Source organism: Coregonus clupeaformis, chromosome 24 (genome assembly GCF_020615455.1).
Source record: "Coregonus clupeaformis isolate EN_2021a chromosome 24, ASM2061545v1, whole genome shotgun sequence".
Lineage (NCBI taxonomy): Eukaryota > Metazoa > Chordata > Actinopteri > Salmoniformes > Salmonidae > Coregonus > Coregonus clupeaformis.
This window is the reverse complement of record NC_059215.1, coordinates 1,886,686-1,910,640: the sequence shown is the minus strand read 5'-3', so window position 1 is coordinate 1,910,640 and position 23,955 is coordinate 1,886,686. Positions and strand designations below refer to the sequence as shown.

General features: G+C 43.5%; 1 protein-coding gene across 4 annotated transcripts in view; it reads right to left on the bottom strand.

Moving 5' to 3' along the window:
- The window catches only part of LOC121537781 (F-BAR and double SH3 domains protein 2-like), a 46,952-nt gene that overhangs the window by 5,521 nt on the left and 17,476 nt on the right, over positions 1–23,955 (bottom strand). For all 4 annotated transcript variants that reach the window (XM_045206960.1, XM_045206962.1, XM_045206961.1 and 1 more), the window contains 9 exons: positions 13,131–13,207; positions 12,623–12,767; positions 6,109–6,242; positions 5,763–5,817; positions 5,449–5,577; positions 5,126–5,248; positions 3,841–3,936; positions 1,178–1,294; positions 289–390 (listed from right to left, as the gene is read on the bottom strand). In XM_045206960.1, coding sequence (XP_045062895.1) covers positions 289–390; positions 1,178–1,294; positions 3,841–3,936; positions 5,126–5,248; positions 5,449–5,577; positions 5,763–5,817; positions 6,109–6,242; positions 12,623–12,767; positions 13,131–13,207 — 978 coding nt within the window. The remainder of the gene's footprint in view (positions 1–288; positions 391–1,177; positions 1,295–3,840; positions 3,937–5,125; positions 5,249–5,448; positions 5,578–5,762; positions 5,818–6,108; positions 6,243–12,622; positions 12,768–13,130; positions 13,208–23,955) is intronic.

The following is a 23,955-nucleotide window of genomic DNA, read 5'->3' as shown; positions in this document are numbered from 1 at the left end:
ACTATGTTTTATGTATTCTGCCTTATCCACCAGCAGGGGGCATCAGAGGCAAGAGAGGCTAAAGTGAGAACCTGCTGGCCCACTGATAAACAAACCTCAGTAAGTGATCACACACGCACGCGTGAGCACTGGTGGGATCGTAACCATGGTCTCCTGCTCTGAAAACCAACGTCTTAACCAGTCCTTTTGGGCCAAGGGTGACACATTTTACGCTGCAGGCAGGACTACCTCATCCCAACACACCAACTAACCTTCACTACACACACACACACACACACACAAGTTAACCTCTGCTCTTCGCAGGTTCTCCCTGGCCTCCTCCATCTTGAGCTCCAGCTCGCTGTGGTTCTGCTCCGGCAGTCCCTGTTGTGTCCCATACTCCTCCAGGGCCTGAAAAGTCACAGGTAACATGTACAGAACAAATCAATCTTTAATAGTGGCGTCTGAAATGGCACCATATTCCCTACATAGTGCACTTTGTACAGTAGGGAATAGGGTTCCATTTGAGACACAGCCTATGACAAATCATAAAATAAACTACACCACACCACCACACAGTGAAAAGGAGAAACCAAAACCAGATCACAATCAAAAGTAGGAAATACTAAAACAATATGGCCATGAAAATGAGAAATGCTGAAATAATCAAGCAATAACTGGTATACATTACAGTGAATAGAAGAAATTGTAAAACTATCACAGTTATAACATGACTAATTTAATATAATTTCCAGTAATGGGGTTGTTAAAGGGCCATGTTACATCCTGGTTTACTGGAAAACACTTGTCGGAGTTTGGCCAAGAACTACCTACATCCGTTTTCTTATCTCCAAGGTTTAACAACAAACCATCAGGCCAGTAGGGCGATGGTTGAACGTTTCCTCAACGTTCAAAGTTATCACTTCCCTCTGACACAGTGCAGGCATCATAAAACGGATTAATTATTAGTCTTTTATATTGGGGCTAATGATAACTCTGTGTCGAGTCAGTTGGAAGTGTACTGAAGTTGAACGGATCTGAGCCCGTATTCATAAAGTCTCTATAAATCCATGTAATCTTACTAAATTATTATCTAAAAGGCAGAAAACTGATCCTAGATCAGCACTCCTACTCTGAGACACAGCAAATATAGGCTATCCCTTTCTCTTGCTTTTTTATTTCAATCCCTCTCTCTCACCCTCTGACTGTGGATGATGCTCTTGTGTTCTCGTGCCACTCGGGTCGCCCACTTCCGTGCCTCCTTATCCAGACTGTGCTCCTCCGCTGTGCCACTCTCCTTCTGCAACTGCCTGACCTAGTGACCAGGGATGATGAGAGAGTTTAATAGTCTGATAATATTCAGCTAAACATATTCAGTGTCCGTCTCTAACCGTCTCTGCCCGTCTGTCCGTGTGTGAATAAAAACAGACATATTCACCTCCTAAATATTTATGGTTGGATATTGGAGCCGATATCCGTTTGAGGGTGAATGTTGGCAAATATTATGAAATTAGATTTCTGAGAAACTAAATCAAGGCAGCGTAGTAAAAACATCTATTGAATTCCACTATTGAGGCAGACGGCCAAACAAACCGAGTGTTTGTGTCGAAAGGAAAACAACCTAGAGGAAAACACTCACTCTATGGATGACCTCCCAAGAGGAACACAGCCAATCCACGCGTACCAATGGAATGAGAGGCAATGTCTCGAAATCAGGGATGTGATCAGGACAACATAGGAAAATGTGAAATGTCTGATATTTGCTTCGGGGTAGGTTGATTCCAATAATATAGGATTAGAAAGCGATCAGAAAAACAGGAATTCCAGATTAAAATTGAAACATTTAGTGTTTATTTCTTTCCACAACTCATCTACAAGGCCTGAAGTCTCCGTCCAGGCCACTCTGGTGTGTACTCCTTATATGCTCTGAACGTTGCAAAATAGAAATGGAACGAATAGAGCAGACACGGTTCTCTAGTCTACATGACCGACAATCATATTTGTTCTACACAATACATTTATATCAGAACGTTCTGTAACACCAAGTGTTCATTATCGGAAGAAAACGGACTGAAACGGGGAGGGACATCCCTGGACTTGTCTAATAAGAAACGCTCATTCTCGTCTCCCGATACAAAATTATTTTATTTATAACAGAGAGCACTGGCTGTCTGATGGACACATGCAACAGGACTAGGAAGTTTGGTCTCACCTCTCCTCAGGAGGTGTATAGCTCAACCCCTATGACAGATGATGACCCCTGGCATGATTCATGCGCACACAGCTGACCTCTAATCTCTGAGCCCTGACAAAATAATCAACACAGTCTAAATGGCTGAATGTATAATTCGGAGTGCATGTAGCTATAAATAAGGAGAGAGAGTCAGACTCTTCTGTCATGATCTGCACATTATCTATTCTAAAACACAGACAGCCTGCTGTGGCACCCCTACCATTTGTACTTCAAATATTTGCATGTAAAAAAAAAACACGTTAGAAACATTTGTGAATGCAATATTTACTGTTCATTTCTAATATATATTTTTTTCTTGTTTTGTTTCTTCACGTTTTTATGTTTTGAATTACATGTCAATAAAACCCATTTGAATTACATGTGAATAAAGCCCTTTGAATTAAATGTCAGTAAAGCCCCTTTGAATTGAGAAAGCCAGAGCGTGCGAGAGCGCGTTAAAGAGAGAGCAAGGAGTGAGCGAAAGAGAACAGAGAAAGCGCGCGAGAGAGAGCGAGAGCTGTTCAATGTAGTCCATGCGTAAGGCCAATAAATCAGTGAACGAGAGCCACACTGAGTTCCTTTTAGAGGCCGAGGCAGCCAGGGGTGGAAGGGCGGAGGTGGGGGGCTGGAGTGAGCCCACTCTGACAAGGCCCCCTCACAATGCCCCCTTTTCACAGACGCCCTGTCTCTTTCAGTGCAGTTATTTTCCGGATACCTCCGTCATATTGCCAGGGAGGGGAAAGGGGTGGGGTGGGTTTGAGGGAGGTGGAGGGGGCAACTGCATCACTAAATGTTTTCTTTAGGAACAGGCCACTGCTTGTTTGACTTCCAACGAAAACAACGAGGGTCTTGGAGACTTCTAACAAATTGTCCAGTGTAGCGGAGGGGCGGATGGGAATCAGAAGGGGGGAGACAAGTGCACTGGCGGGCAGACGGACGGACTGGCAGGCTGGGTCAGCTGAGAACAGGTTCCTCTGGGGCTCGCATGCACACCATATACACACACACCATACACACATGTGCACCATTTACACACACACACCATAAACCATACAAACAAACCTACGTGCAACACAAACACACTCACCAAAACACACGCATCACATGTAATGGACGTCACTGTCATTTAACAGCTTTGCTTCCTCTCTCACAAGTTCACTACTGGGATTGATTTTACCAATCCCAATCCTGTCTCACAATGCCTTAGCCAGTTACCCAAAGAAAAGCTAGCAATTCAATGGCACAGGTAGTGGCATTTCAAGTTGAGTGAGCTTACAAATTCAACTTGGTTACACATACGCACAAGCATGTACGGTAGAGCAGGTTAGCTAGCCTAAAAGAAGGACCAGTGGTTCTACGACATGGTAGCTTTAGCATAGCCAGTGTGTAGCGTAGCACTAGCCACCACGTTCCATGAGATAAGTATTTTACTTCTGCTTTTTTTTTCTCAACACATTTGTTGTTGTTGTTGTTGTTGTTTTATTTTACTTTTTTATTAAAAAATAAATGCATTGTTGGTTAAGGGCTGTAAGTAAGCATTTCACGGTAATGTCTACACCTGTTGTATTCGGCGCATGTGGCAAATAAAATGTGATTTGAAGTAGCGTTAGCGTAGCACTACTACCCACCGTGTCAGTGTTGCTGGGTTGGAAGAGGATGGCTGGGGTGCTGTGGAACACTGGGTTCTGCTGTACAAACTGCTGCTGGTGGAAGTCCTGCATCACCTGAAGAGAACACACGCAGACACAGCCGTTTAGTTAACCTCATAATACAGCACAATAGAAGTACTGATAATCTGACAGAGGCATAAAGGGATTAGAATAGATAAAAGCTCATATTATCATGACAGAAGAGGCTTTACTCAATCCTTTGAGAGTTTATTATGTCATCTGGAGAGCGACCACACTGTTCTTACTTAAGTCAGGGCCATCGAAGGACCACTGACGGTCAGAGCAGAGTGCAGTATGACCTAAAGTCACAGGGGAGCGTTCACGGTCAACTCAAGGGTCATAGGAAGATTACCAGAGAGAGGTCAAAACTACACACCCACACACAGCCTGCTGTGGCGTCACGGTGAAAGAGGAACCATATGGGTCAGCAGGTAGAAATCTGACCCTTCTGGGGGATCTGGCACCTGCAGCTTGCTGCCTCACTGGAGATATACCCCATCAGATCCCAAAATATAAGCTTGTTTTACTCCAATGTTTGTAAACAACGTAAACAAACACTTACATAGCCTCAAAACTTGGTTAAAGCTATACATTTGATATCATGGATGGTCAATCTTTGTATCCATAACTCTGTTTAGGAATTTGAGAGTGGATAACATTTCTCCAGCCCAATCCCTTAGCTTTTTAGCAAAACAGGGGTGGGGAGGTGCTTTGTTATTGTTTAAATGAACGATTCTAGCTTTAAAAGAAAAATGTGGACCTAAACAATGGTATCCATGCTAACTTGACCATCTGGGTTTTGAACATGGGTCTCCTGCACACTCCGAGCTAAAACCTAGGCATTAGGTCGGGGGAGTTAACGCGAGCATTCCGCTCTCAGGCAAGGTTCTGGACCGAACTACCTCTGTTTCACCAACTTCCCAGCATTCTCCGCATAAGAACTCTCCCATAGTAAAAAAAATAATAACTCAAATAAAAGCCTGGTCCCAGATCGGTTTGTGCTGTATAGCCAACATCATTAGACCATAGGAGTTGGCAAGACAGCACAAACAGATCTTGGACCAGGCTAGTTCAATGAATGCTAATATCTGGGGCCATATGTATCAAGCATCTCAGAATTCCCCATTCAAGTTCCTTTTCCTATACATTTTTCATCTGAAAGGCAAAACTGATTCTGGATCAGCATTCCTTCTCTTGAGACACTTGACACATACGGCCACTGGGCTAGTTTGTGTGCGCTCACCCCGTTGGAGCTCTCCAGGAGGATGTTGAAAGTGTTGTGAACAGCCTGGTAGGACTCAAGCTCCATCTGGCACAGAGAGACCAGGTAGTCCTTCACCTGCTCATAGATGTCCCCATCCAGGACCTGAGAAGCGCAGTCAACAGGGAAATGCAGCAATAACCCTCCATCTCACTCACTCACACATTGGTGATGGCGTTCCAGGTAGCCTGTTTTGCAGTCATGCTAACTATGACATAGCAATCGCCTGAGATATGAGGCAACTGCAAAAAAAAAAAGATGACCTGAAATGCCCCCATACTTGTGTGTGTGTGCCGACGCCTCACCTTAACGCAGTTGATCAGGTCAGTGTTGTAGTAGCGCTGCTGGTGAGCGTTAGCCGCAGCTAGCGTGAGGAGATAGTCGTTCCTGGCGTGGGTGGCTTTGGAGTTACATTCACTCCTCTTGGCTTTCAGCTGAAAACGTCAGTAAATTAGTTTGATAGTTGTTTTGTTTTGTTTTCATTCCCATATGCACTTGAGTTTGTGGTCATGGCCAATTGGCCATACATAAAATGTAATCATTTAATAACATGCCATTTAGCAGATGCTTTTATCCAAAGCGACTTACAGTCATGTGTGCATACATTTAATTCTCTCACCTTTACACTGGCCCTCTGCAGACTGGACCTGGATTGGAAGAGACTCAGTTTGGACCTGGACAGAACAGAAGGTGAGATGGAACATGTAAGTGAACAGAGTCTCACAAGACCAGTGATTCCCTATAGTATTTTACATTGTCACTCCTGTACATTCGAGAGGACTGGATAGGTAGCGTTACGGCAATAGATCCACCTTGGCCTCAGATTTGTTACCCATCTGATCCTCTCAAATCTCCACAAGGCCGTAGGGGTAGGATTTTTTTGTTTCGTGTGTGTGTGTGTGTGTGTGTGTGTGTGTGTGTGTGTGTGTGTGTGTGTGTGTGTGTGTGTGTGTGTGTGCACGTACTTGGCATCCTGCTCGGCCTTGTCCCTGACGGCCTGGGCCATGGTCTCTGTCTCCTGGTACTTCTTCCTGGTCTTAGCCAGCTCCTTCACAGAGTCCTGCAGCTCCGCCTGCACCAGCATCAGCTGGTCAGTACACTGGAGAATAGTGCTGAGCGATTAACCAACTTTTCTGTGGGGTTTCTGTTATTAAACAACTAATTGACCGACGTCGGATCAATTACTTTAATTCCATTTAGTTCTGTTTTTTTTTGTGAGCCCAACGCGCCGTTTCTCAATCAAATCATTCACGTGTTAAATCATAACAAGAACTATGTGGGACGCTGGGCTGAAGGGAGTTGTAGTTTTCATTAAGCAAATATTCAACCTAGTTCAGAACAGAAACATGGTAACTAACTACAATGACCATAAGCCATTACCATAATCCAAACAACTTTTTTTGTGTCTCAAACGAATCAGAGAGGACGAGGCGAAGCGAGAGGTTTCACTTTCGGCAAAATCTGTCTATTGATTTATTTTGGACCTTAGCTTGTTGCCTGGCTTCCTGCCTTTGGGACAACGACTCCCATTGTTAAGGCGTAAACATGAGCATCTCGTCATTATATACAGATCTCTGGACGGATACACTTTACGCCTGCTACATTAGGTTAGACACACATAGACTGCATGAGAGAAGAATGTACACAACAACGACAAGAGGGACAAAGACAGTTCGTGAAAGTATGCCTTATCTACTTTGAAGAACTAGTAAAATGACTGTCAGACAGCTCTGCAGCATAATATGCAGTTTAGCTAAATATGAAGACCGTACAGTATGGGGAGCACATACCATTATATGGCCTGGCTGGCTGACTGCAACTGCTCGAGCAGAGATGATTACTTTAAGGAATGAAAAATAATAAAGCCATTAAAATAAAAACTAAGTAGCTGAAATATTGCATAGTAATTTACTATTTTTCTATTGATGGCTACCCAATGTGGACCTGACAGAGACAATGAAATATTACCAATGTTCACTATTTTTGGCTTTGGAATTTCCATTAAAAAGCTCTTTCATTTTTTTTATTTTTTATTTAAATAATCGAAACCGTGATAATTTTTAAAATAATTGAACCGAAACCTAACAGACCTGAAAGAGCACTAATAGCTCAGCACTACTGGAGAAACAACCAGAGGACATAGTCAGCTGGTCAATACACATACAGTCAGCTGGTACAGTATCAAATATACTTAGATATATCCAGACTCATTGCTAATACAGTTACCCGAGCCATGGCTTGCTTCCTTCACTCAGACACAGGCAGTACAGGAGCATCATGGCGATAACTGGAAGACTGGCCAATAGCTTCTACCCCCAGACCATGAATAGCCACTAGGCAGCTTCCTGCGCCCTCACCCTTTAATTGCATCTGCCTGTACATGTGACTAATAAACTCAAACTAATCTAATAACATGCCCATCCTATTGGTAGCCATTCTAAGATGTTTGTACTAAGAGTGAATATGATATTCCTATTAGGTCAGTCAGGGTGAACAAGAGGGTGCTGGTTGATGGTAGCCAGTGGAACATGGACTGAGGTAAATAGAGAGCAAGTGTTGGTCAAAGCCTGACAGCCAGTGATAATATGGACAGGGTGGCCATGTGGCCAACTCTTAGCTGATATTGAAGCAAAGTGTCCAGGCTAGACCATGTTCAGTAGGGTGAAAACGTTTCAGAATTGACTACAACAGGGAGATAAGGTTTTGCTACAGTGTGCCCAACTGAACATGACCCAGTATATGAGAACGGCGTACCAAGAAAAATGTTGTTTGCTGAAGCGAAGGCCCACCTGAACTATGATGACTGAGTATATATTAATACAGTGCCTTGCAAAAGTATTCAGACCCCTTGGATTTCTTCACTTTTGTGTTACAAAGTGGGATTAAAATGGATGTCATTTTTTTTGTCAACAATTTACACACAACACTCTAATGTCAAAGTGGAAGAACTATTATTTATTTTTTAAGATAAATACATTCATAACTAAAATATAGTCATTGCATAAGTATTCAGCCATTTTTGTTTAGGCAAGCCTACATTTGTTCAGAAGTAAGATTTGGCATAAGAAATCACATAAATTACATGTCCTCACTCTGTGTGAAATAATAGGGGTTGACATGATTTTTTAAAGACTAACCCTTCCTCTGTCCCCCATACATACAACATATGTTAGGTCCCCCAGTCAAGTATATAATTTCAAGCACAGATTCAACTGCAAACATCAGGGAGCTTTTCGAAAGCCTCATAAAGGGCAGTGATTGGTAATGGATAACACTAACAAATCAGACACTGAATATCTCTAAGCATGGTCAAGTTAATAATTATGCAGTGGATGATGTATTAAACCACCCAGACACAGTCATCTTTCTGATCTGAAGGAAAGGAATTAAACTTCTCAGGGATCTTACCATGACGCCATTGGTGATTTTAAAACAGCTACAGAGTTCAATGGCTGTGATTGGAGAAAACTGAGGATGGATCAACAACATTGTAGTCGACTCCACAATAATGACCTAAATGACAGAGTGAAAATCTATGGCAAGACTTAAATTGCTGTATAGCCATGATCCCCAATATGTTGACAGAGCTTGAATAATTTAAAAAAGATTGATGGACAAATATTGCACAATGCAGGTGTGCAAAGCTCTTAGAGACTCACCCCAGAAGATTCACAGCGGTAATTAATGCCAAAGGTGTTTCTAACATGTATTGACTCAGGGAGCTGAATACTTATGCAACGACTACACATTTTTCAAAAATGTTATAATATTTCTTCCACTTTGACATTTGAATATTTTGTGTAGACTGTTGACAAAAAAATTACAATTCAATTCACTTGAATCCCACTTTGTAACACAATAACGTTTGAATAAATCGAAGGGGTCTGAATACCTTTGCACAGCAGTGCATTCAGAAAGTATTCAGACCCCTTGACTTTTTCCACATTTTGTTACATTACAGCCTTATTCTAAAATGGATTAAAAAAAAAGGTTTCTCATCAATCTAAACACAATACCCCACAATGACAAAGCAAATACAGGTTTTTAGACATTTTTGCAAATTTATAAAAAATAAAAAACAGAAATATAACATTTACATTTTACATTACATTTACATTACATTTAAGTCATTTAGCAGACGCTCTTATCCAGAGCGACTTACAGTTAGTGAATACATATTTTATATTATTGTTTTTTTTCTTCATACTGGTCCCCCGTGGGAATCGAACCCACAACCCTGGCGTTACAAACGCCATGCTCTATCAACTGAGCTACATCCCTGCCGGCCATTCCCTCCCCTACCCTGGACAACGCTAGGCCAATTGTGCGCTGCCCATGAGTCTCCCGGTCGCGGCCGGCTGCGACAGAGCCTGGATTCGAACCAGGATCTCTAGTGGCACAGCTATCACTGCAATGCAGTGCCTTAGACCACTGCGCCACTCAGGAGACATTTACATAAGCATTCAGATCCTTTACTCAGTACTTTGTTGAAGCACCTTTGGCAGTGATTACCGCCTCAAGTCTTCTTGGGTATGACGCTACAAGCTTGGCATTTGGGGAGTTTATCCCAATCTTCTCTGCAGATCCTCTCAAGCTCTGTCAGGTTGGATGGGGAGCGTCGCTGCACAGCTTTTTTCAGGTCTCTCCAGAGATGTTCGATCGGGTTCAAATCCAGGCTCTGGCTGGGCCACTCAAGGACATTCAGAGACTTGTCCCGAAGCCACTCCTGCATTATCTTGGCTGTGTGCTTAGGGTCGTTGTCCTGTTGGAAGGTGAACCGTAGCCCAGTCTGAGGTCCTGAGCGCTCTGGAGCAGGTTTTCATCAAGGATCACTGTACTTCGCTCCGTTCGTCTTTCCCTCGATCCTGACTGGTCTCCCACTCCCTGCCGCTGAAAAAAAAACCCACAGCATGATGCTGCAACTACCATGCTTCACCGTAGGGATGGTGTAAGGTTTCCTCCAGGCGTGACGCTTGGCATTCAGGCCAAAGACTTCAACCTTGGTTTCATCAGACCAGAGAATCTTGAGTCCTTTAGGTGTCTTTTGGCAAACTCCAAGCGGGCTGTCATGTGCCTTTTACTGAGGAGTGGCTTCCATCTGGCCACTCTACCATAAAGGCCTGATTGGTGGTGTGCTGCAGAGATGGTTGTCCTTCTGGAATGTTCTCCCATCTCCACAGAGGAACTCTGGAGCTTTGTCAGAGTGACCAAGGCCCTTCTCCCCCGATTGCTCAGTTTGGCCGGGCAGCCATCTCTAGGAAGAGTCTTGTTGGTTCGAAAATTCTTCCATTTAAGAATGGAGGCCACTGTGTTCTTGGGGACCTTCAATGCTGCAGACATTTTTTGGTACCCTTCCCCAGATCTGTGCCTCAACACAATCCTGTCTCTGCGCTCTATGGACAATTCCTTCGACCTCAAGGCTTGGTTTTTGCTCGGACATGCACTGTCAACTGTGGGACCTTATAAAGACAGGTGTGTGCCTTTCCAAATCATGTCCAATCAATTTACCACAGATGGACTCCAATCAAGTTGTAGAAACATCTCAAGGATGATCAATGGAAACAAGATGCACCTGAGATCAATTGAGTCTCATAGGTATCCGTTTTTTATTTGTAATACATTAAAAATGTTTGTTTTAATCCATTTTAGAATAAGGCTGTAACGTAACAAAATGTGGGAAAAGTCAAGGGGTTTCCGAATGCACTGGTTTGTATCCAAAGAACAGCAGACTTCCCCTTAGAAAGTGGAAGAAATATCCACATACAGTGAGGGAAAAAAGTATTTGATCCCCTGCTGATTTTGTACGTTTGCCCACTGACAAAGGCATGATCAGTCTATACTTTTTATGGTAGGTTTATTTGAACAGTGAGAATCAAAATAACAACAAAAAAATCGCATGTAAAAAATGTTTTAAATTGATTTGCATTTTAATGAGTGAAATAAGTATTTGATCCCTCTGCAAAACATGACTTAGTACTTGGTGGCAAAACCCTTGTTGGCAATCACAGAGGTCAGACGTTTCTTGTAGTTGGCCACCAGGTTTGCACACATTTCAGGAGGGATTTTGTCCCACTCCTCTTTGCAGATCTTCTCCAAGTCATTAAGGTTTCGAGGCTGATGTTTGGCAACTCGAACCTTCAGCTCCCTCCACAGATTTTCTATGGGATTAAGGTCTGGAGACTGGCTAGGCCACTCCAGGACCTTAATGTGCTTCTTCTTGAGCCACTCCTTTGTTGCCTTGGCCATGTGTTTTAGGTCATTGTCATGCTGGAATACCCATCCATGACCCATTTTCAATGCCCTGGCTGTGGGAAGGAGGTTCTCACCCAAGATTTGACGGTACATGGCCCCGTCCATCGTCCCTTTTATGCGGTGAAGTTGTCCTGTCCCCTTAGCAGAAAAACACCCCCAAAGCATAATGTTTCCACCTCCATGTTTGACAGTGGGGATGGTGTTCTTGGGGTCATAGGCAGCATTCCTCCTCCTCCAAACACGGCGAGTTGAGTTGATTCCAAAGAGCTCAATTTTCACCCAGTTCTCCTCTGAATCATTCAGATGTTCATTGGCAAACTTCAGACGGGCATGTATATGTGCTTTCTTGAGCAGGGGGACCTTGCGGGCACTGCAGGATTTCAGTCCTTCACGGCATAGTGTGTTACTAATTGTTTTCTTGGTGACTATGGGCCCAGCTGCCTTGACAAGGTCCTCCCGTGTAGTTCTGGGCTGATTCCTCACCGTTCTCATGATCATTGCAACTCCATGAGGTGAGATCTTGCATGGAGCCAAAGGCAGAGGGAGATTGACAGTTCTTTTGTGTTTCTTCCATTTGCGAATAATCGCACCAACTGTTGTCACCTTCTCACCAAGCTGCTTGGCGATGGTCTTGTAGCCCATTCCAGCCTTGTGTAGGTCTACAATCTTGTCCCTGACATCCTTGGAGAGCTCTTTGGTCTTGGCCATGGTGGAGAGTTTGGAATCTGATTGATTGATTGCTTTTGTGGACAGGTGTCTTTTATACAGGTAACAAACTGAGATTAGGAGCACTCCCTTTAAGAGTGTGCTCCTAATCTCAGCTCGTTACCTGTATAAAAGACACCTGGGAGCCAAAAATCTTTCTGATTGAGAGGGGGTCAAATACTTATTTCTCTCATTAAAATGCAAATCAATTAAAAACATTTTTGACATGCGTTTTTCTGGATTTTTTTGTTGTTATTCTGTCTCTCACTGTTCAAATAAACCTACCATTAAAATTATAGACTGATCATTTCTTTGTCAGTGGGCAAACGTACAAAATCAGCAGGGGATCAAATACTTTTTCCCCTCACTGTATCCTGAACTGTTTCAGACGTTTCAACTCACCAGCTGTATAAATGGAGACATGCGTAAAATAATCTAAGCCATGTGAGAGCGCGAGACGGTGAGCGGGAGTCTGCAAACTATGAAAAGCTAAGCAGTGTTGTGGTGGTTTGGCCTCCATACCTTCCTGAGCTGCTGCTCCTTCTGCAGCCTGGCAGTCTTGGCTGGGTCCGTCACCTGGTTCCTGTAGTTCTCACAAGCCGTGATCCTGGTTTGGCTCACTTGCACTGTGCCCTCCAGGTATGCCTTCCACAACGTGTACATGTTCCTGTGACAACACAGACACACACACAATAGTCAGTGTGAACACTGGTAACATCCCTGATATTTGTTTATGTTCTTGGCTGTGACGACAATACAAGAACTGTTGGTTCAACCAGTTAATTAATCTGTTGAACAATAACCTTTATTTAAAAAGGCAATGACAATTCAGACATGAGAGGACCTGGATAGAACAAAATATCAAAGAGACTAGCAAAAAATGGCAAATTAAAATATATAGCTTTCAATAATACACACTGATACTGGTAGTACTATTACGGAAGAAGAATACTTGAGAGAGAGAGAACGAGCGACACATTTCTGACGCTGCTGAGACAATAACTGTTCACTCTTTGGCGAGAGGTCTTACCTGTGGTCTGTTGGCTCCTCTGATAGGCTGTCTGGCCATTCCCTTTTCAGGTACTGATTGGCCAGCTTGTGTAGAGCCTGGGAGGGAGGAAGAGGATAGATGACCTTTAACCTCTGAACTCCAGATCTACTTACTGAACTTGTCCACTAAGAAACGCTCATTTTCGCTTTCCATTACAAAACGTTTTGCTACAGTATGCCCTAATGAACACGACCCTAAACCATAATCTGTGTGAAGATTGATCAAAAGTAGTGCAGCACAATGTAGGGAATAGGGTGCCATTTCAGACGCAGCCATGGACTCATTCACCTGTACTATCTAGAGAAGGGGTATTCAACTCTTACCCTACGAGGTCCGGAGCCTGCTGGTTTTCTGTTCTACCTGATAATTAATTGCACGCACGTCCTGTCCCAGATCGAAATCAGTCCCTGATTAGAGATGAACAATGAAAAAATGCAGTGGAACTGGCTTCGAGGTCCAGTTGAGTTAAACCACAGCAGCATCCCCATTTTTGGTCTTTAGTATGAGATTGTGATTGGGGGGAGCTTGTTCTCCATCTTTTTAAATAGGGAGCCAATTAGTTTTCAGCACTTTTATTTCCATGACTGATCAAAACTTGTTTTCTCATGGCTCTCTTGTCCCTCTGCAGCAGACATATGGTGAGCAATATGTTTGGAACATCAAATCGCAGTATCGAATCGAAATACATATCGGCACCTAAGTATCATGATAATATCGTATTGTAAGGTCCCTCAGAAATTCCCAGCCCTAATATGTTCGCAAAAACGTGCACACGCACAGGGCTATACAGAGCACATTCTCAGCTGAATAGAAAGACAGGTGATCTAAATCGGGACTTAAAGTTCATGCAGGGCGGTCAGTTCAATCTACCCAACGCCTATGGTCATTGCCATACCAAAACAACGATTTGAGTTGGCTATACAGCACCAACAGATCTGGGACCAGGCTACAGTCAATCCACAAGGGGGACACACTCCCGTCCTGACACACTTTAGGCCCAGACTCTAAACCCTTTGGTCTCTCTCGGTTCTGGTGTCAAAGCCCCAAACAGCAGAATCCACCCCACAAACCCAGCCATTGTGGGAGTCACAGAGAGTGCAGCCAGCAGGGTGTGAGGGAAGCGGGGGATGGACAGAGGGAGGAGGGGATGGGAGGATGGGGTAAGGGACAGACAAAGAAAGTCATTTTATCACTTACTGTGATTTGAATATCAAATCGGGTCATGGCAGCATGCAGGTGTTAAGAGAGATGAAAAATAGAGGGATAGTGAAGAAGAGGCAGAAGGAGGAGGGGTAGGCTAGAGGAAAAGAAGAGTTTCAAAGTCCACTGTGACCCACTTTGATTTAACAGTCAAACTCTACTCTCTAATTTGGCACCAAAAAACAGACACCATTTAACCTGAACAGGTCCAATAAAGCCTGCTGCTTTTACCAGGGTCCTGTTCATTAGGGCAAATGAATGAGAGTTTCATATTCTGTTTCAGTTTCTTTTAGTTCAGAGACCAAAGAAGACAGCCGAGTGAGAAAAATACTCCTGTTGCATCATCTGTCTGTCATTGAAACATGTTGGGAAAGTCATATTGATTGCATGTACCGCCTCATTGCTGAACAACTACACAGTGTGTGCTCTTGGTGTAAGGCGAAGGTGCCCCTAGATGTTGATTTTGGGTCCGTTTTACATTTTCCCGACTAATTGTCAAAGGGGCAATCTGCCTTCAAACAATAACAAAGCGGTCACACCCCACCACTGATTTGGTAAACAGCTGATGATGGGGCTGGTGGAAATGTAACCACTCAAATTCATGGGCAGAGCTATGGATGCAAGGACTAACCATCCGTGAGATCTAATTTATAGTGTTAACCATGTTTTGAGCCTATACAGTTTTTTTTTTTTTTTTTACATTGTTTACAAACATTGGATTAAAAGAAACATGGGGTACGACAGTTGAACTAAGCTCATGAGGCATTTATAAGTTGTATACTTCAAGAATCCAATGGCTGGTGCCGGAGTCTGGTGTAGCGGACCACAAATTCCCCCTGGCGACCAGGGTTCCAGTCCCATCTTGGCCACCGTCTGTCTATGGCCCCATCTCTACATTTCCCACTGTACTGTAAATCATTTAAATATATATATATATATATATATATATATATAAATATAATCACACCCAGTACCAGTCAAAAGTTTGGATATACCTACTCATTCCAGGGTTTTTCTTAATTTTTACTAGTTTCTACATTGTAGAATAATAGTGAAGCCATCAAATCTATGAAATAACACATATGGAATCATGTAGTGACCAAGAAAGTGTTAAACAAATCAAAATATATTTTATATTTGAGATTCTTCAAAGTAGCCACCCTTTGCCTTGATGACAGCTTTGCACAAGCTTGGCATTCTCTCAACCAGCTTCATGAGGTAGTCACCTGGAATGCATTTCAATTAACAGGTGTGCCTTGTTAAGTTAATTTGTGGAATTTCTTTCCTTAATGCGTTTGAGACAATCAGTTGTGTTATGACAAGGTAAGGGTGGTATACAGAAGATAGCCCTATTCTGTAAAAGACCAAGTCCATATTATGGCAAGAACAGCTCAAATAAGCAAAGAGAAACGACAGTCCATCATTACTTTAAGACATGAAGGTCAGTCAATACGGAACATTTCAAGAACTTTTAAAGTTTCTTCAAGTGCAGTCGCAAAAACCATCAAGCGCTATGATGAAACATGAGGACCGCCACAGGAAAGGAAGACCCAGAGTTGCTGCAGAGGATAAGTTAATTCAAGTTAACTGCACCTCAGATTGCAGCCCAAATAAATGATTCACAGAGTTCAAGTAACAGACACATCTCAACATCAACTGTTCAGAGGAGACTGCGTGAATCAGGCCTTGAGAGTCAAACTGCTGCAAAGAAACCACTACTAAAGGACACCAATAATAAGAAGAGACTTGCATGGGCCAAGAAACATGAGCAATGGACATTAGACCGGTGGCAATCTGTCCTTTGGTCTGATGAGTCCAAATGTGAGATTTCTGGTTCCAACCGCCATGTCTTTGTGAGACGCAGAGTAGGTGAACGGATGATCTCGGCATGTGTGGTTCCCACAGTGAAACATGGAGGAGGAGGTGTGATGATGTGGGGGTGCTTTGCTGGTGACACTGTTGGTGATTTATTTAGAATTCAAGGCACACTTAACCAGCATGGTTACCACAGCATTCTGCAGCGATACGCCATCCCAACAGGACAATGACCCAACACACCTCCAGGCTGTGTAAGGGCTATTTGACCAAGAAGGAGAGTGATGGAGTGCTGCATCAGATGACCTGGCCTCCACAATCACCCGACCTCAACCCAATTTACATTTTAGTCATTTAGCAGACACTCTTATCCAGAGCAACTTACAGTTAGTGAGTGCATACATTTTCATACTGGCCCCCCGTGGGAAACGAACCCACAGCCCTGGCGTTGCAAGCGCCATGCTCTACCAACTGAGCTACAGGGGACAATTGAGATGGTTTGGGATGAGTTGGAACGCAGCGTGAAGGAAAAGCAGCCAACAAGTGCTCAGCATATGTGGGAACTCCTTCAAGACTGTTGGAAAAGCATTCCAGTTGAGAGAATGCCAAGAGTGTGCAAAGCTGTCATCAAGGCAAAGGGTGGCTACTTTGAAGAATCTAAAATCTAAAATATATTTTGATTTGTTTAACACTTTTTTGGTTACTACATGATTCCATGTGTTATTTCATAGTCAATGTAGAAAATAAAGAAAAACCCATGAATGAGTAGGTGTGTCCAAACTTTTGACTGGTACTGTATGTATGTATGTATGTATGTATGTATGTATGTACAGCGAGGGAAAAAAGTATTTGATCCCCTGCTGATTTTGTAAGTTTGCCCACTGACAAAGAAATGATCAGTCTATCATTTTAATGGTAGGTTTATTTGAACAGTGAGAGACAGAATAACAACAAAAAAATCCAGAAAAACGCATGTCAAAAATGTTATAAATTGATTTGCATTTTAATGAGGGAAATAAGTATTTAACCCCCTCTCAATCAGAACGATTTCTGGCTCCCAGGTGTCTTTTATACAGGTAATGAGCTGAGATTAGGAGCACACTCTTAAAGGGAGTGCTCCTAATCTCAGCTTGTTACCTGTATAAAAGACATGTCCACAGAAGCAATCAATCAATCAGATTCCAAACTCTCCACCATGGCCAAGACCAAAGAGCTCTCCAAGGATGTCAGGGACAAAATTGTAGACCTACACAAGGCTGGAATGGGCTACAAGACCATCACCAAGCAGCTTGGTGAGAAGGTGACAACATTTGGTGCGATTATTCGCAAATGGAAGAAACACAAAATAACTGTCAAGCTCCCTCGGCCTGGGGCTCCATGCAAGATCTCACCTTGTGGAGTTGCAATGATCATGAGAAGGGTGAGGAATCAGCCCAGAACTACACGGGAGGATCTTGTCAATGATCTCAAGGCAAGGACTGAAATCCTGCAGTGCCCGCAAGGTCCCCCTGCTCAAGAAAGCACATATACAGGGCCGTCTGAAGTCTGCCAATGAACATCTGAATGATTCAGAGGAGAACTGGGTGAAAGTGTAGTGGTCAGATGAGACCAAAATCGAGCTCTTTGGCATCAACTCAACTCGCCGTGTTTGGAGGAGGAATGCTGCCTATGACCCCAAGAACACCATCCCCACCGTCAAACATGGAGGTGGAAACATTATGCTTTGGGGGTGTTTTTCTGCTAAGGGGACAGGACAACTTCACCGCATCAAAGGGACGATGGACAGGGCCATGTACCGTCAAATCTTGGGTGAGAACCTCCTTCCCTCAGCCAGGGCATTGAAAATGGGTCGTGGATGGGTATTCCAGCATGACAATGACCCAAAACACACGGCCCAGGCAACAAAGGAGTGACTCAAGAAGAAGCACATTAAGGTCCTGGAGTGGCCTAGCCAGTCTCCAGACCTTAATCCCATAGAAAATCTGTGGAGGGAGCTGAAGGGTCGAGTTGCCAAACGTCAGCCTCGAAACCTTAATGACTTGGAGAAGATCTGCAAAGAAGAGTGGAACATAATCCCTCCTGAGATGTGTGCAAACCTGGTGGCCAACTACAAGAAACGTCTGACCTCTGTGATTGCCAACAAGGGTTTTGCCACCAAGTACTAAGTCATGTTTTGCAGAGGAGTCAAATACTTATTTCCCTCATTAAAATGAAAATCAATTTATAACATTTGACATGCATTTTTCTGGATTTTGTTGTTGTTATTCTTTCTCTCACTGTTCAAATAAACCTACCATTAAAATTATAGACTGATCATGTCTGTCAGTGGGCAAACGTACAAAATCAGCAGGGGATCAAATACTTTTTCCCCCTCACTGTATATATATATATATATTATTTTACTGCTCTAGGGATATAATTATTGTTTGAATAACCTTATTTACTATTATGTATTGATTTTTACCTTTCATTTATTCACTCTTTATGTGATGCGCACTGCAGAGAACACTAAGAAGAATTGTCACTGAATTACCACAGTGAATTATTGTAATGTTTGTTTATGTGTCAGTTAATCCCATAACGGATGGGTTGCCAATTGGCGATTTGATACGAAAATAAAATGTCATTCATTTCATTCATTAATATAATAATAATCCTTAAAAATATGTTTTACAAAATAATCAAATGGGTATTAACATTAATATAAAAATAAAAAATATATTTAAGGTTAGGATTGAGGGAGGGGAAGCTGATCCTAGATCTGTACCTAGGGGAAACTTCACACCGGAGTCAAATATTTTTTTATATAACTAACCCAAGATAGACCACAGCCTGTCATTTCCAATGGTAGCAAATTAATCATAGTGCAGGCAAGCAGATCCAAGAACGAGCTAGCGGTATGCTATTGGCACGTTCTAGCATGTATTGGCATATTTCCTTCAGGGAACGCCTACTCTGTGAAGTGCCAAGTGCAATAATTAAATTCACCCTTGTACTTTAAAAACTTTGGCAAAGTGTAAAGTCTACAAAATGTTGGCGAGTGGAAATGCCAACCGAATGCTTTAGATTCATACATCCGGTGAAACATCTGGCTCATTGTTCCATCTGTGCTGGAGTGTGTGCTCTTTAGGGAAATCAAAATGGCTATAATCAAATTACCTATTATGAGTCACTGGAAAAAAATTGCCACAAACACACTACAGGTAGCCAGGGGGTGTATTCATTAGGCACCAAACAAAATAAAAAACAGGGAGGGACTACCTGAATAAGACATGCTCATTTCCGTTTTCCAATGGCTACCGTGTGCCCTAACGTATACAACCCAAGGTGCATATCACTCAGTTTGATGTCTCAATGAGACAATATACACAGTGTACAAAACATTATCTTCCTAATATTGAGTTGGATCCCCTTTTGCCCTCAGAACAGCCTCAATTCGTCAGGGCATGGACTCTACAAGATGTCGAAAGTGTTCCACAGGGATGCTGGCCCATGTTGACTCCAATGCATTCCACAGTTGTGTCAAGTTGGCTGGTAGTGGATCTCTACTCCAAATAGCTCGTTCCATCTCATCCCACAGATGCTCAATTGGATTGAGATCTGGTGACTGTGCAGGCCTCTTCACGACTGTGTTGGTGTGTTTGGACCATGATAGATCCTTAGTGATGTGGACACCGAGGAACTTGAAGCTCTCGACCTGCTCCACTACAGCCCTGTCAATGTGAATGGGGGTGTGCTCGGCCCTCCGTTTCCTGTAGTCCACGATCAGCTCCTTTGTCTTGCTGACGTTGAGGGAGAGGTTGTTGTCCTGGCACCACACTGCCAGGTCTCTGACCTCCTCCCTTTAGGCTGTCTTGTCGTCGGTGATCAGGCCTACCACCATCGCGTCATCGGCAAACTTATTGATGTTGTTGGAGTCGAGCAAAGCCACGCAGACGTGCATGAACAGGGAGTGCAGGAGGGGACTAAGCACACACCCCTGAGGGTTCCCTTTGCTGAGGGTCAGCGTGGTGGATGTGTTGTTGCCTACACTCACCACATGGGGGAATCCCATTAGGAAGTCCAGGATCCAGTTGCAGAGGGAGGTGTTCAGTACCAGGGTCCTTAGCTTAGTGATGACATTGGAGGGCACTATGGTGTTGAACGCTGAGCTGTAGTCAATGAACAGCATTCTCACGTAGGTGTTCCTTTTGTCCAAGTGGGAAAAGACAGTGTTGAGTGCAATAGAGATTGCGTCATTTGTGGATCTGTTGGGGCGGTATGCGAATTGGACTGGGTCCAGGGTGTCTGGGATGATGGTGTTGATGTGAGCCATGACCAGCCTTTCAAAGCATTTATGGCTACAGATGTGAGTGCTATGAGGCGATAGTCATTTAGACTATATATTTTTCCTCTTGGGGATGTTATTCGAAAACATAATGTTAACTTTCACTGCTATGCGGATGACACACAGCTGTACATTTCAATGAAACATGGTGAAGCCCCAAAATTGCCCTCGCTAGAAGCCTGTGTTTCAGACATAAGGAAGTGGATGGCTGAAAACTTTTTACTTTTAAACTCGGACAAAACAGAGATGCTTGTTCTAGGTCCCAAGAAACAAAGAGATCTTCTGTTAAATCTGACAATTCATCTTGATGGTTGTAAAGTCGTCTCAAATAAAACTGTGAAGGACCTCGGCGTTACTCTTGACCCTGATCTCTCTTTTGATGAACATATCAAGACTGTTTCAAGGACAGCTTTTTTCCATCTACGTAACATTGCAAAAATCAGAAATTTTCTGTCCAAAAATGATGCAGAAAAATTAATCCATGCATTTGTTACTTCTAGGTTAGACTACTGCAATGCTCTATTTTCCGGCTACCCGGATAAAGCACTAAATAAACTTCAGTTAGTGCTAAATACGGCTGCTAGAATCCTGACTAGAACCAAGAAATTTGATCATATTACTCCAGCGCTAGCTTCCCTACACTGGCTTCCTGTTAAGGCAAGGGCTGATTTCAAGGTTTTACTGTTAACCTATAAAGCGTTACATGGGCTTGCTCCTACCTATCTTTCCGAGTTGGTCCTGCCGTACATACCAATACGTACGCTACGGTCACAAGACGCAGGCCTCCTAATTGTCCCTAGAATTTCTAAACAGAGTGGGTGGGGTTATATCCTTCCTGTTTGGCCCTGTCCGGGGGTTTCTTCGGATGGGGCCACAGTGTCTCCGGACCGCTCCTGTCTCAGCCTCCAGTATTTATGCTGCAGTAGTTTATGTGTCGGGGGGCTGGGGTTAGTTGGTTATACCTGGAGTACTTCTCCTGTCTTATCCAGTGTCCTGTGTGAATTTAAGTATGCTCTCTCTAATTCTCTCGTTCTCTCTTTCTCTCTGAGAACCTGAGCCCTAGGACCATACGTCAGGACTACCGGGCATGATGACACCTTGCTGTCCCCAGTCCGCCTGGCCTTGCTGCTATTCCAGTTTCAACTGTTCTGCCTGCGGTTACGAAACCCCTACCTGTCCCAGACCTGCTGTTTTCAACTCTTAATGATCGGCTATGAAAAGCCAACTGAGAGACCTGAGCACCTAGGACCATACGTCGGGACTACCGGCCGTGGTGACTCCTTGCTGTCCCCAGTCCGCCTGGCCTTGCTGCTATTCCAGTTTCAACTGTTCTGCCTGCGGTTATGGAACCCCTACCTGTCCCAGACCTGCTGTTTTCAACTCTTAATGATCGGCTATGAAAAGCCAACTGAGATTTATTCCTGATTATTATTTGACCATGCTTGTCACTTATGAACATTTTTGAACATCTTGGCATGGTTCTGTTATAATCTTCACCCGGCACAGCCAGAAGAGGACTGGCCACCCCTCATAGCCTGGTTCCTCTCTAGGTTTCTTCCTAGGTTTTCGCCTTTCTAGGGAGTTTTTCCTAGCCACCGTGCTTCTACACCTGCATTACTAGCTGTTTGGGGTTTTAGGCTGGGTTTCTGTACAGCACTTCGAGATATTAGCTGATGTAAGAAGGGCTATATAAAATAAAATTGATTGATTGATTGATAGACAGGTTACCTTGGCGTTCTTGGGCACAGGGACTATGGTGGTCTGCTTGAAACATGTATTAGACTTTTGGGAGTGTGTGTGTGTGTGTCTGTGCCTGCGCTGCACTTTACATAATGAGTCTCAGAGTAGTAATTAAGAGGGGTTTCATAACTGTAACGCTATCTGACAGTTTCTCTGAGGTCACCGTGCGCGACCTGAAGCAGGGTCATATTCACTAAGCGGAAGAAAACAGACTGAAACAAGGAGGGACTACCTGGGGTCTATTCATTAGTGCACATTGTTGCGAAATGTTTTGCAATGAAAAATGAGTTTCTATTGGAAAACTGTAAGTAGGTCCCTCCCAGTTCCCTTCAGTTTGTTTCTGTTTGCTATCATTTGGTTCCTAGTAAATACACCCCTGAACCTGTCCAATAAGAAACAGTTGTTTTTGTTGCATAATGTTTTGCGACAGCATTCACTAATGAATACGACCCAGGAATTATCAGCCTTTCGAGTGAGTTACTGCTTCAACAATGTGACAGGATGTGCCCTTGCAACCAAACATGCTGAGCATACAGTTCGACAGGTGCAGAAATGAACACAATACTGATGAAAAACATTGTATAAATTCAGACATGCAGTTTTACTACAGACCCAGTTAGATGTACAAAGTACACACACACAGTGACAGGATGTCAACAGCAGGGCTGCGTGATGACCTTTAACCTCTACTGGGATACCAGCACATTGCTGTGAGGCCCTGAGTGTCTTGGAGAGAGAGGGAGAGGTAGAGAGAGAGACAGATACAAAGAGACAGTGCGAAGACAGCTAATCTCTGCAAGAGTAGCCTAAGTATATATTGTCTTTCAATAAATGTTGTTGTTGGTATAGTCTGGCTAGATCAATTCTAGTTAAGTGCTGCCCTTCTACCTAGTAGCCTACTTAATCATTGATTTGAACTGCTGAATGCTCAGTACTTGTGCCTGTGAAGTGTTGGAACATTGACTTTGACTGGTTTCAGATCAATTTGTGATAGCTTTCTGATAATTGGCGGATGTGTGTTGGAGGGGGTATTATTCTTCACCTCTGCTAGGCAATCAGCAATTAGTTATAGTGCTTCAGTTGCCCCTATTCTTTCAGCGGCGGCGTTGTCATGCGGCGGCGTTGTCGCCCGAAACAAAAATTTTCTGCCGAGTTATTCGAGGAAGGAAAGAGAGAAAGGCTTCACACCACTCTCTCACTTGAGTATCTTACCTAGTTATTTTCAGATTTTCATTTTGCTCTTTTGTAGCTTTGTCAAGTATGTGTGTGATTTCTATCACTGTTCGCTCCTCTCTCTGTAGGTTTTACAGACGCTCCCCGCCCCGTGGCTGCAACCCTTCTAACCTAGTGTACCCTGTGAGCACAACCCATGTGGATTTCCTAGTCTCCGGCAGTCTTTGGAACAGCCAATCTGTGGTTAAGGCTGAGTTAATCTCAGCCTGTTGCCCTTCAGTCCCTACACTTTTTGGCCCTGATGGAGACATGGATCACCCCAGAGAACACTGCTACTCCAGCTGCTCTCTCGTTATCTGACTATGTGTTCTCTCATAGTCCTAGAGCATATGGTCGTCGTGTAGGTGGCACAGAGCTACGAATTTCTCCTAAGTGGAGATGTTCTCTTTTCTCCCTCTCTCACCTGTTCAACTTCTCATTTGAATTCTATGCTGTCACTGTCACTTGTCCACTCAAACTTAACATTGTCGTCATTTATCGCCCACCAGG